The sequence below is a fragment of the Maniola jurtina genome, chromosome 5, assembly GCF_905333055.1.
Source record: "Maniola jurtina chromosome 5, ilManJurt1.1, whole genome shotgun sequence".
Taxonomy (NCBI): domain Eukaryota; kingdom Metazoa; phylum Arthropoda; class Insecta; order Lepidoptera; family Nymphalidae; genus Maniola; species Maniola jurtina.
Window position 1 is genome coordinate 6354849 of NC_060033.1, and position 15045 is coordinate 6369893.

The 15045-nt window shown below is 33.2% G+C and overlaps 1 protein-coding gene across 1 annotated transcript in view; it reads left to right on the top strand.

The window, feature by feature from the left end:
- Positions 1–15045, top strand: part of LOC123865412 (Down syndrome cell adhesion molecule-like protein Dscam2) — a 154788-nt gene that overhangs the window by 32481 nt on the left and 107262 nt on the right. The window contains exons 3-4 of the mRNA XM_045906412.1: positions 10221–10290; positions 13988–14019. Coding sequence (XP_045762368.1) covers positions 10221–10290; positions 13988–14019 — 102 coding nt within the window. The remainder of the gene's footprint in view (positions 1–10220; positions 10291–13987; positions 14020–15045) is intronic.

Sequence of the window (15045 nt, forward strand, 5' to 3'; positions counted from 1 at the left end):
ATTACTTTCAATACCTGCTTCATTACTGTTAATAAAGCTTTGAAGCTATTAAAGTGTGTACTCATCCCCTCGTTCACTAAGCATTTTCCAGAGTCTGTTTATTATTTTGAGTCATAATAATATTATTTTATTGGCTTAGTTAGAAGATAGGCTAAAGGCTACTCCTAAAGAGCGGCCATTTATCTTAATAAAGGGCTGTCGAAGATCTTATAGACAAATTAATATTATTCGCAAAAATGAACCAGAGGTATAGTAAAGCGTTTTTCGTTTTTTAACATCCGACCCAAAATGAGTGGTGCTATAAGTTTGACGTGTGTATCTGTGTATCTGTCTGTGGCATCGTAGCTCCTAAACCAATGAACCGATTTTAATTGAGTTTTTTTTTGTTTAAAGGTAGCTTGATCGAGAGTGTTCTTCGCTATAATCCAAAAAAATCGGTTCAGCCTTTTGAAAGTTATCAGCTCTTTTCTAGTTACTGTAACCTTCACTTGTCGGGGGGTGTTATAAATTTTTAATTTACACTTGTTATGTAGTTGTTGTAATGAGTCTATGAGTAAGTAACATTAATGGTTAGTCATTGAGTAAGAAAGCATAATGACAGTTTAAACTCCAAAATATAAGAGTGAAAAATTGAGAAGATTTCAATAGGTATCAAAAACTGTTCGTTAGACTTTACGAGACTATATAGCACACAGGGTAATTCAATAAAGCTTTCCCAAAAGGCTTTTATAATGAGCCTTCTCATTATAAAAGTAGGACTTAGTGCCTTAAACCACTAAATTCCGCGCTGGTGCCGCTACGAGTGCCTAATTGCTTCTTTGGCTTATGTATTCGACATACTTTCACTAGCAACCTACGATATAATTACATATATTATTCGTACTTTATAAGTTGAAAAATTATATTCTCTCGTTGTATCATATCCGTTATTGCTTAGATCCCTAGGTACTTAGGGATTTTCTTAAGATAAAAATGACGTAGTTTAGCTCCCAAATTTTTTACACATAAATGACTCAATTATTGAGAGTACAATGTATACCAACCATCAAGATTCAAGTTTAACTACTATTATTATTATTAGATGTTAGTGGTCCCAGCAAGGATTTGGCATTTAATTAAAACTGTAATATGAAAATTACGATTTATATATTTAACTAAAACCTTGTTAAATTACTTATTAATCTAAGTTGATTTAAGATGTTTGCAAAGTTTATTTTTCTTTATCAGTAAACTAATGTTGTTCTTTGAGAAACTAATAATAACATTGTTACTTGCTAAAACTCTCAGATATAAATAAAGTAAAATACAGTCTCAAAAACGTTGGTAAATAATGCCACCACAAATGTTTATTTTTATTTTTGCACCATTTTATTTCATACCGCTAAAAGTAGAATTCTAGATACGTCGTGTAAAGAGCCGATATTAATCAATCAACTGACAAACGCCCCGCGGAAAACTGGCGGTGAGTCAAATAGCGTTTAGGTGGAAAAAATACTAGGAAAAACTTGCAAGTGAGACGAGACTAAATAAGAACAGGAATACGCTTCGTCACTCATATTTAATAACGATTTTGGTTCTTTCTTAGTGTTATTTTTCATTAGGTTTTGACTTTAGACAGCTGCGAACTGCTAGTTACTAGTAGATCATCGAAAGTCAGTCGTCAAAATATCGGCATCAATGAATGAGGGCCCCGATTTTTAACCCCTGACCCAAAAAGAGGGGTGTTATAAGTTTGACGTGTGTATCTGTGTATCTGTCTGTGGCATCGTAGCTCCTAAACTAATGAACCGATTTGAATTTAGTTTTTTTTTTTGTTTGAAAGGTGACTTGATTGAGTGTTCTTATCTATGATCCAAGAAAATCGGTTCAGCCGTTTGAAAGTTATCAGCTCTATTCTAGTTACTGTAACCTTCACTTGTCGAGGGTGTTATAAATTTTTAATTTACAATTGTGTCATGATCTTTTGTGCATTTTTTTTTTTGAAAAACAGAAAAGGATCAAACACGGGCCATTTTCACGCAAAGCTATTTGAAGTCATCTGATATCATTAATTGACCTACCTTAGAACTTCACGACTGGCTGGTCATTTTTTGCCGGTCTCCCTGATAGGTACCTACCTTATCAGGTACTAATCAGCTACCAATATTATAAATGCGAGAGTGTATCTGTCTTTCTGTCTGTCTGTCGGTCTGTCTATCTACCTGCTAGCTTTTCACGGTCCAACAGCTTAACCGATTTTGATGAAATTTGGTACGGAGTTAGCTTACATCCCGGGGACGGCTCCTTTGTATCTCGGAAAATCAAAGAGTTCCCACGGGATTCTTAGGCTCATCCGTTTATCCGATTTATATGAAATTTAGTACAGAGGAAGTTTGCGTTCCAGAAGTTGACATGGGCAACTTTTTATCCCAGAGAAGTAAAGATTTTCTATGAGATTTTTAAAAAACCTAAACCCACGCGGACGAAGCCGCGGGCATCATGTAGTCAGCTATAAATACGAATTCATATTATAAAATTACATGATTTCGTGACTGTTAAGTGCTAAAGGTACGTTGTAAATAGTGCAATTTTAATTCCTTCAAAAAGTTTTTGGGCAATTTCCATTCATAATAAGTAAATTACCAGCGATAAATCTGGTCTATTATGCAAAATCCATTCACAGGCGCTATGAAAGCAGCATTATGGCAAACGCCATATCAATAACAAGGCTTTATAATCGATTAAACGGGAAATGTATGGCGCCGCCAAAATATATGGCGCAATATGTCAACGTCAAAGGGATACGACGAAGATGGGACGAAACATTTATCAATACGTATTTATGAATTTGTAACTGTCTTTAAATTGTACACGTTAATTTGTCATTTCGGGTTGCATATCTTGTGTATCCTAGCATTAAAATGTACGTATGTTATCTATATGCCATTCGTTACCTATAGTTGTGGTTGGTTATGTTTCCGTACATCATTGCTAAATAGATGATCCACATTACTTCTTCTACGTGGATTTACTTTTGAGAAATTTTTGATTTTCTGAGGTAATAAAAGCCTATAATATCAGGTAAGGAATTTATATATTGCCTGTCGAAGGCATAAGTTATAAGAAAAAAATTCTTAGAAATACAATATTCTATAAGAAAATAGTTTCTTTGTAATCTACGTTTTATTAGTACAGTAACTACAATACAAGTTGTTGGAAAAATTAAACCTACACGATATCGAAATGAAATAACAAATTAAACTAATAGCATCTATATATTTTCTCGTACCAATAAAAGTTTAAGTCTAATACCGAAGAATTTCTTCGGTTTCCAAATAAATCATCCCCATTAAGTGCTCAGGAGAAAGATTTCCGGAGCAAAATAGACGAGGAATTGTTGGAAAAAATGCATCGCATTTTATTGCATGTTCCTAGATTCTGTGAAAGCGTCGTTTTGAGTCAAAGATTCTCTTTATTAATTAGGCAAGCAATCCTTCGCTGATAAATGGGTTTGTAAGACCTATCTACCTATGGTATACCAACTTGAAGCTTTTCTAAACTCTTATTTTATTATTTGTTTATTCACCATTTACTACTCGCCGTATTGAATTTCTAATTACGAATTAAGTTTGAAAAAATAAACGTTTCCGTCTCTCACCTACATTTATTCAAATATTCATTGGATTTTAAGACTAGTTTTGAATGTAATCTGCATCTATTTTCATTTCTTTGGTACCGTTAATTAAAAAGAAAATTAATATTCACATAAGCCTAGCAAAGTAACACAATCCAAGAAGAACGTGAAGTAGGTAGCATACTAAGTTAAAAAAAATTTGGACACCATTCTGAAGTTTTTCTAAAAGTGAATAGTTCTTCTGCAATAATGTTGAGCAAGTAGCAACTGCGTTGCTAAGTTAAACATATGTTTTCCGCTCAGAGACACCTATACGAGAGGTAGAACCCAATAACAAAACATAACTTACTCTTTGACGTTCAGTTCATGCATTTTAATGAGGAGCATCCACACAAACATTGGACTGCATACGTTCCTACTTTTTATTTTGAATGTTTTTCCGAAAAAAGCCCGTTTGAAAGAGGGCTTTGTGATACAGATGACATGCGAGCTCGAAAGCTCGTTATATTCCTTGATATTTTTATTCAAATTGAAATACCGTTTCAGTTTTAGAAATTTGACAGTTCTCGCTACTAAAAAATATAGGTGGTTCATGGAAATTCTGTTTGAATTCGCCGAGCCCTTGAGTATATAGCCGAAAGTTAAAGCTTTGATTTGCAATACTCTATGACATAACAGTTCTAGGGCTATAATATGCAGGTTAGACTAAAACTAGGTTAATTAGTTATTCAGTAGACTGTGCTGGATTTATGAAGAAGACGTTGAATCCATATAATTTATAGGGGAGTGAATGAAGATGCTGGTAAAGGTAGAATTTTAACTAAAAAATAAATGCCCCAAATAAATATTAAGTTGCCTTCAAACTACGGAAATATAATATATAAATATCGCTCACCCTTCTTTGAAATGTCACTGTTCACACTTAGATGTAATATTATATTATATCTAAGTGTGAACAGTGACATTTCAAAGAAGGGTGAGCGATATTTATATATTATATTATATTTCCGTAGTTTGAAGGCAACTTTATACCAAAATAGCAAACGTTATGTTAGTAATAAAAATAGCAAACGTTTTAGAATCACGTATTTGCGAGAGAATGCAATTTAAATAGTTCACCTTTTATTTTCGCCAATTCGCGAAAAACGAATGACAATTGGACACTTCGCCCGTCGATAGTTCAAATAAAAATGAATTCGTTCGACGGAATTGACTTAGGTACGATACACACTTATTCGAAGATTTCCGTTTGTAAAATGCTCAAATCTTTATCATTTTCATACCAAAAACTGAATCAACTTGGAACAGTGAGATTATGATGAATCTCGGTTACTATTGTTTATTAGGTATCTTTCATGCATAAAGATAATACGTGCCATTAATGCAAATGTAAAATTCCAAGATTTTATTTTTATTATCTTATTTATAAAAATTGTAAACATATATTTAATTAAGATAAAAATACAAGCCAAATATAATTTATCAATAACATAGTATTAGTATGGTATTTTTTTTTTTCTCTTTATTGGAACACAAACAGCTTTTACATTTTTACTTAGCTACTTATATCTAGTTAGTACATTATGCCTATTAAGTGTTCACTTATTTACATTATATCTATTGAATTTTGTGCGGGAGTTAGTTAGGTTTGTAATTAAATTAAATTACAATGAGTTAGTTCGTTATGAAAATAAATCTAATAGTCTCAAAAATAGATAGACAAAAGTAGAGACTATTTGAAATACCAAAAATTTCTCGTTAAATACACGGACAAGTGTAGTTTTACCCGAACTAAGTAAACCCTACCAAGCACTTTTATTTTCATTTCCGCGTGCACGTGACACCAGTGACATAGTTTTCATTCAAGCCTAGTTTTAACTGGAAACTATAAGTAGGAACTCTAGTTCCTACTTATAGTTTCCTCTACTTGCCTCTAGGCAAAGGACCATTCAAAGACGTGGCGTGGACATGTGTACGTAAATGACTTTATCCGTACCTCCTTTCCACCCTTTTCACATCAATAGGCTTTACTTAAAACTAAAACAAATATTTGACAAACAGACCGACCTAGACGAAAAAAGTATTAGCTAGAAACAAGGAACAGTAAGTTGGTGACGGTAACAAGGTAACATTTTTCTTATTTTTCTTGTATCTTAGTGCTCCATCATCATAATTACCAATCGATAGACTCCACTGTTGGACATACATCTCTTGTAGGGATTTCCACACCACGGACTCGAGTCCACAGTTAAATAATAATCCAAGATTACGCCAAAGTTTGGAAAATATGCTTAATTAGAGCAGTTTTATCCCCGAAGGTGCAAAAGTTTCATAGTTGGAAAAGTTCTCTAGTTAGAGAAAAGTTTCTTCACCCTGGTTGGTGAAAAATATTTCATTTCAATGCAAAGTTATCGTATTTTCATTATTATCATAGGTTATTCCTATATACCTACTCGCATTTTTATCGCGTAACTCTGTTAACAAGCAAACTGTTAACTAGAAATGGACTATTTCACACGTAGCATGTGAAAAATCACGTGAAAGAATTTTTGATATGTTATAACACCTGCTAAGTACCTTACTAAAAGTAGCTTGTGAAAAATCATAAAGCTTAAAATCATCATCAATCATCTGACAAAGTTTAAAATTTGTTACATTTAATCCCGCTTTATTGGGTAAGATTCGCGCGCCCACGGTCTTTGATCCAAGCCAAGACGTTAAAGAGCGCGCGATTGAGAACACTTGCATCGCTGCATGTTAAAAAGTGAAAAGCTTGCACTTACAACCATAATTGCGAGAATTCGCTGTCCGTGAAAAACTACAATGTGAAATATCATAATCATATTCCCTGTAATCTTAATAACAAAAGATTGTAAGTGTAAAAATCGTTTATTGCGAAAAATCGCCTGTAGAGTCATAGTAAAGACAAATAATAATTTCATCAAATGAAAATGGTTTAAAATAAACAATAATTCATGAAAAACCACCTCTGAAATAAATTTTATCATTTTATCAATCTTGCATCAGATAATAATATTTTGCAGGTATCTACAGACAGTAAATTCATGAATTAATTAAAAACAATAGGCTAATGTGATCTACCAAAACTGCGTTGAAACCAAAATTCCATACAATTTTTAAACTTGGTTTTTTATTATCGCCTAACCATGCGGGGTTTACAATGGTATTTAAATTCGAAAGGCAAAACTTTATAGGCATTGGAAATATTTTAATGGTTTTTGTCCGTATTCGCTGCAGCAGAATCCCAATTCTAAAATTCGTTTTATTTTCAGAATAATAGTGATTCGGAGTTATGAGTATATTGTAAAAAATATATACTAGGTATAATATTTGTAAGTACGAGAAAGTACCTTTATCATATATCGAAGTATTGAAGTGGTGTTTATTTTAAAATCTCTTATCACAGACATTTTTTAGTTAAAATATGTACTTGGAGTGTCATTTAATATAGTGCATTATTTAACTAAATACCAAACATAATATTTGAAAATGCGAGATTGATCAGCTGTTCTTGTTTTATACTCATAAACCGTCAAAACAAAGCAAAGCTTTTATATTTATATCGAAGTTACCTCTCCATGTCTACTTCAATTCTGCAACCCCTTCTAAAAGATTTATACTATAATGTTCTCAACCATTTGAATAGACTTCCCCCAAAGCTTTGCAATCGTATTTTATGCATGAGCAAGATTAAAACTAAAATCTTCACCGCAATTATCTATTCCGAAGGTAAACATCGTTATTAAAATAAACACTGCATTTTAAAGCCAACTCCACTGAGCGAATGCTTTGCTTTAATGCTCTATAAACATTCCTGTGTTCATGTCAATCACGGTCCAATGGAATCGTATCATTTAATATGGATGAGTAGCAGTAATAACATGCCAGTGCAATTTTATGGAATTGCTCTAACGCTTCTCAATGAATTCATACTTTGCAAGTAAAATAAAATTAAGGACCCAAGGTTTTAGGTTAGACATTGTATAGGTAGGTAGGTGGCTCTTATAGCAGAAGTAAAGGAATAAATCCAAAAACAGATTGTGGTTACATCACAAAAAAAAATTGAATGTGTTCACGAAAAAAATCATTTACTAAATCCCATAGATAGCGCTGTTGTCATTAACTTGTTGTATTGCACATAAAAATATTAAATATCTTGTACGATGGTACGGAACCCTTCGTATGCGAATCCGACTCGCACTTGACCAGTTTTTTTAAGAATAGGTATTATACTTTATTAACCCCCGCCCCTAAAAGAGGGGTGTTATAAGTTTGACGTGTGTATCTGTGTATCTGTGTACCTATCTGTGTATCTGTCTGTTGCATCGTAGCTCCTAAACTAATGAACCGATTTTAATTATTTTTTTTGTTTGAAATGTAGCTTGATCGAGAGTGTACTTAGCTATAATCCAAGAAAATCGTTTCAGCCGTTTGAAAGTTATCAGCTCTTTTCTAGTTTCTGTAACCTTCACTTGTCGGGGGTGTTATAAATTTTTAATTTACACTTGTGACATGATCTTTTGTGCATTTTTTTTTTAAAACAGAAAAGGATCGAACACGTGCCATTTTCACGCAAAGCTATAAAAATTTATAACACCCCCGACAAGTGCCTTCACTTGTCGGGGGTGTTATAAATTTTTAATTTATAGTAAATTATTTATTTTTAATTTAAAAAAAAGGCAAAGTTTGTAGGAAGTAATCTCTGGAACTACTGAATCGATTTTGAAAATTTACTAATAATGCAAAAACTAGGAAGTAAATATTCTTGTGACGAAAATACCTTATCTGATGTAATGTTGTTTTTACGAAAGTTCTTTCTGGTAAATATTTATGGTCATCAAAACAGAATCAAGATTGAGTTTTCCCCCAAACATATTCGTGTTTTTCTTTTAGTGCGTAAGGGATTTGTGAATATATTGTAATGGGGTGAAACTTTTATGAAATATTTGCTTGATCTCCAGCATAATATTTATAATAAGTATGTTTGTTAGTACTAACTATTCCGCTCTGCGTTTCTTAAAATTCTTACTCAAGTTTCTTAAATCAGAGTATGGTTTAAGTTGTACGTTGAGGTTTGTGAATTTCCACTTACATAGATGGATTAGCTTGTCTGTGACTTCATCCGCGTGAACTACATAATATCAAATCCCTGTTTTACATTTTAGGGGTGAAAATTTTAAAAAATCGTTTTTAGCGGATGTCTACGTCAGAATAGCTATCTATCTTCATGCCAAATTTCAGCCCGGTCAGTCGAGTAGTTTAAACTGTGCGTTGATAGATCAGTCAGTCAGTCAGACAGGTTTTCCTTTATAATATTGAAGAAGACGTCATGAATACGGTTCGGTTACAAAAGTTTAATCTTAGCTTCACTTCCGCTTTTAACATAGGTCAAAACTACTTAATAACTTAATTATCTAGGGTCGAGCTTTTGCAAAAAATAGCGAAAATCTGTTGATATTAAAACAACTAGCAACAAGGACATCTATGTTTGCGAACTCTATTGAAATAATAATTTCAAATTGCCATAAAGCAAGTTTGGCCTATCAAACCCATTCCATTTGTAGAGTCCGCAGAGTTAGCCAACAACAAAGAGGCAAAGTTTCGTAATTTAGGTTTAGAAGTTTGCTTGTTAGTGAAGTTTCGTTGACACTGTGGGAAAATGAAGCGACAGTCGATAGGGGTTGAAAAATTTCGAATAATGTGGAGCTGAATAATTATATTGACAAACTTTTACAGAAACTTTTTTCCGGCGATGGATCTCTTACGATGATGATTGTAGACTTATTTTGTGGTTTAACGATATGAGCCTCTACAAAACAATGTTAAACCTCGATTGTTAATTTGCGAATAATAATATAATATAATGTTGCGAATAATAGGCGATAAGGCCACCTTATTGTATCTACATTTTAAGTTTTCTTTTTGTAACCTGTCATTTATGTTTTGTGGTGCAATAATGTATAACATACATACATAAATATTAAATACATACACATAATGGATCGACATATTGACATAACATATTATTACCATTGGTATCTATGGAATATTTATTTCGCAAATTCTAGGCGTAGTTACGACGTAAAGTTATAAATTGGATTTTCCTCATATAATATTTTACTTATTAAGATTGTTTTGTGGATATTGAATTTTCTTTCTTTTCTTCATTTTGAAACTTTAAATTTTTTTCAGTAGGTATGTGGTCGTTCTGTGTAAAACGATAAGTTAATCAAAATTTGTAATGTTCCTAAGCAAATTTTTGTCTTATTCGCACTCTTTTACTGTAATTTTCATCAATTTTATAAAAAATCAACTATCCTCTGTCAATTGAATTATTGCTGTAGGTACCTACTATTATACATTCTGTGCTACAAGTTACAACTAGTGTAAGAGACTAAAACTGTTTACTGGACTAACAAACTGCAAAAAACAGCACACTATTATTAACATCTCACCTTAGTACCTACAACAAAAGTCTGCGTGAATCTAGCATAAGCTTTTCGTCTAAAATTCCTCTGAAATAAATGAGCACTAAAATGTAATGTACAACGTAATTACTATTCTAATACCTATTGTTTGTTCGCAGATGCTCTCCTAGTCTACAATACAAGGCCCTCTATTGTAGAATCCCATACGCATGGAAATTTAACAAATAGGTAAGTCCATTTTGAACCTTAAGATGATTTTGATAAAACTGTTTTTTCATTGTCTCGCTTTGAATATCCGTCGCCCATTCACATACATCTGAAACGATTTGATTTTAGATCTTATACATATAGTTACAAAGATCTTTTCATATACTACAGTATTCAGGCCTCAAAATGTCACCGAATTAAACAAAAGAAAATCTAACGTGTTCAAACAAATTTGCATTTTATGTGGATAATATAAAGTTGTTTTTTACATAACAACATATAATAGTTTTGATATAATAATTAGTCTGTAACAGAATAGAGGTTGCATGTAAAGGAATTTGCTGAATTTTTTAATGAAATGTTTGCCTTTATGTCCCTGGGTACATTATTATCCAAGCACGCTAGTATCTAGTTATTTAACCTAGTTTGGTAGACAACAGTTTTTTTTTTTCATTTTTATTTAAACATGACCTAAATTAAAAAGAGCGTTGCAGAACAAATTAATCCCACCAAAAACATTTCATGTAAAAAGGTTGCCAAGACTCACAAGTTCATAATGCTTTCACTGTTAAAAAGTTATGAAATCTCTAGTAGAGCCAAGCCCCTAGCTGAGCTTAGAATTGCGCTGCCCATGGGACCTATCCCAAGTCCAAAGTATATAGCTCTTAAATGCTCTTGAGTATATCACATTTATAACAATAAAGAACAAATAACTCTACTTACAAGCTCTGATTTTACAAACCCTAAATCTTGGTTAAAAAAGGACGGCTTGGCCGTTTAATGTTCGTGGAACTTTTATCTGATATGACATTTAAGCCCGGAATCGCTTGTGCGACAATCATGAAGTATAATACAAATTAGTAATTGTCGAACAAACTATTCCTTATGACCTTAATATAATATGTTATGTCATGTAATAGTTTCACGAACATTAAACGGCCAAGCCGTACTTTTTTAACCAAGATTTAGGGTTTGTAAAATCAGAGCTTGTAAGTAGAGTTATTTGTTCTTTATTGTTATAAATGTGATATACTCAAGAGCATTTAAGAGCTATATACTTTGGACTTGGGATAGGTCCCATGGGCAGCGCAATTCTAAGCTCAGCTAGGGGCTTGGCTCTACTAGAGATCTCATAACTTTTTAACAGTGAAAGCATTATGAACTTGTGAGTCTTGGCAACCTTTTTACATGAAATGTTTTTGGTGGGATTTCATTTCTTTTTGGCAGGTGCCCTAGATTTTTTTTGGATCTATTTTTTGTAGGTACCTACATCATTTTCATGGCCCGCTCTCTATCGTTACCTCTTTTTTTAAAAGCTTTTATTCCACTTGCAATGTATGTAACTATGTTTGTTTGGGTGGAATCTTGCAACTCAATTTTAAAGCAGATATATCAAATTTCAGTCTTTTAGGACTTCAGGAAACACATTTTTTAAATGTACAGACTGGGTAAAGTTTATTTTCCTGTTGTTTGAATGAAATCCCTAGCCTACATACCAAATTTCAGTCTTCTAGGACTTAGGGAAGTACTTTAGAACTTTTGACTAGAGGGGTTTTGAATGGCAATAAATCTGAAACCATAACAGGTAGACAATTGATACTTGGTACGTTTGATAAGTCTGTCAAGGACATATTATCCTGAAAATATCAGCATTCTAGCGATAGACTTTACAAATAATTTGCTTCCCCCATACGTGGGAGTGGAGGGGGAAAATTTTGAATTTCTTAATTTTCCTGTAGTTTGTATGCAATTTCTAGTGTACACACCAAATTTAAGTCTTCTAGGACTTCGGGAAGTACCCTAGAATTACAGACTAGAAGTTTTGACTGTCAATAAATCTGAAACTATAAAAGCTAGACAATTGATACTTAATGCGTTTAATAAATCTGCCAAGGACATCTTATCCTGAAAATATCAGCATTCTAGCGATAGAATTTACAGATTTGCTTCACCCATAAGAGGCGTAGAGGGGGGGCATTTCCAATTTCTTAATTTTCCTGTAGTTTGTAGTCAATTTCTAGTCTACATACCAAATTTCAGTCTTCTAGGACTTCGGGAAGTACCTTAGAGGTTTTGAGTAGAGGTTTTGATGATCATCAGTGAGGGACGAAATCGGCGTATTTTAGGTATCAATAAATCTGTAACCATAAAAGCTAGATATTTGATACTTGGTATATTTGGTAAATTTGCTGAGGACACCTTATACTGAAAATTTCAGCTTTCTAGCGTCATCCAGACCGAAGTTATGACGGGTCGAAAATACGGCGAAACACTTCGAGAAAAAGGTACGTAGCGCCCCGGCCGCCGTTTGGCTCGTCTTGGCGGGGGCACTGCCGTGCCCCCTGATAATGTTAGGATTCATCCAAACTCGCGCACATGTTCATAATATTATTATGCTATAGTAATCTTATGAATAAAATTGTTTTTATATAGTTATTTATTAAATAGTATTTTTATAACTAACTATTCCATCACACATAAAGTATCACTATTTTATTCTCTAAACTTATAAAGGTTCTACCTATTTCTAGTACCTTTTCAGTTAAATAGGTAATAAGCACAATATAAATAAGATGAGAAATACAATATTTTATGGCATTAAATCAATGTTATAATTTGGTGAACATTCTTTAATGTTATCAATAAGTAATAAATCCTGTGATATCTTGTGACAACGAACAGTATCGAGCTAAAGCTCCCAGATGGACTTAACAACTGGTGAGTCTTACTTACATAAGAGTCAGACCACATTTTATTTGTCAGTGCACTATACATATCTATGACTATACTTTACTAAAAAAAGTCGTCAGTGCGAGTCGAACTCGGACACGAAGGGTTCCGCACCATCACACAAGAAATCACACTTTTTAATTTTTTAATTTTCATGGTTGCCCATATTATAGGGCGCGTTGGATGCCCTACGAGCGCATAGGCCTAGGCCTAGTTCGCCTATATGGATGGGCGGGTCCTGCATGTCTTCGATTTTAAAAAAAGCTATGTGGCCCGCAAATTGCCGTTTTAGATTCGGAACTGGTTGAACGATGGTGGCAACTCCGGTTGTTCTACTGATGTCCTTATTTCTTCCCATTTGATCATGCAGAGTACCATCTACCTCCCGCATAGTAGCTCTGTGTTTTCTCCAAATACTAGTACCCCTCTAGCACTAAAGTAGTATTAAAATGTGCCGCTGCCTCAATCCTACAGGATAGCACATAAGCCGATTGGAAAAACTTGCAAACTCCACTCCGTCGACTAACAGGATTTACTCTACAAAGATGTGATTCCTCTCGAATACTTGTTTTTCTAACGTAAATACTAATAGATTCTTTCTAAATCCGATTCCTACAGTTGAAAGACGCTTGTACCCTTTAACGGTTTTTAACGTAATGTTCTTTTGTGTATCTAAGCTGATTATATTTCTTTTATTTTGCCTTATTTTTAATCCTACAGTCTAGAGTTCCGAGATCAGAGTTCTGGGTTCCATTTTATAATATGCTTCTTAGACCGTCGCGGTCAAGTATTTTATTTTATTTTATTTTATTCGGTCAAGTAGATATTTTCCAACCTCTTCCTCCAAAATATATTATACTAGCTAATTCCCGCAACTTTGTGCTTATGGATGTAGTAACTTGACTGCAATGCCTATTTATTTTGATCTCATTATGCATAAAAAAGTAAATAAAAATAATAATATTTCATTTGTTGTTTTTCTTTGCAGATATCAAAATATGGGCAACTCACTATTCAAAGGTAAGCTACACAAAATAAATGAATTTAATTAAAATAAAGGAAATAGGCAAATTTTTTGTTTATAGATTTTCACGGCTAGTTTACGAATAAAATCCAAGTGTAAGTAATATTTAAATGTAATGAATTAGTAATGCCGAAATTGCAAAACATTATTTTGTAACTGATTAATAAGTAATTAGATATATATTTTCGTACCTTTATTCAAGCAAATAAAACAATTTTTATTTCTTTTACGGAAAACACACATCAAAATGAACCTAATCGCTTTTGTTAGCCCACGAGTTTGCCAATCATAATAATATTATAGTAATAGTAAATTTCATACACCAATACATTGTGAGCATTATAAAATCTAGAATAATTGGCAAGTACCTACTGAATTAAATATCGGAATGCGTGTGGAGGGACTCTAGTTAATATACATATATCACTCAATGCAAAGTAAATTAACAACTCAAGCTTCGGACTCATCGGGCAAATAGTCTGCGGCTGAAAATCGGGTAGCTGACTCTAAGATGCAAATTGGATGCAATTTCAAGCCCTATAGGAAATAGACTAGGTATATATAGAGACATTGAGTTTGATTTATTGATACGGTAAGCAAAACGCTGTAAACTGCGCATAGAAGGCACCTACGCGTTGTATGAAGTATGAACGCCCCATCTATACTAATATACTAATACTAATACTAAAATACTAATCTATACTAATAAATAAAATTGGAGTGTCTGTCTGTAATTTCGAAATAACTACCACATATTAAGGTCATATGGTTATTTGAACGATACCATAACTGAATCACACGTTTTTAAAATTTTTGGTCTGTCTGTCTGTCTGTCTGTTTGAAAAGGCTAATCTTCGGAACGGCTGAACCGATTTTAACGGGATTTTCACATACAAGTAGAGGATTGACCAGGGTGTAACATAGGCTACTTTTTTAACCGACTTTCAAGAAGGGAGTTGTGTTTTTCTACCTATGTACACCGAAATCTCCGAGATTTCTGAACTGATTTGCGTCATTTCTTT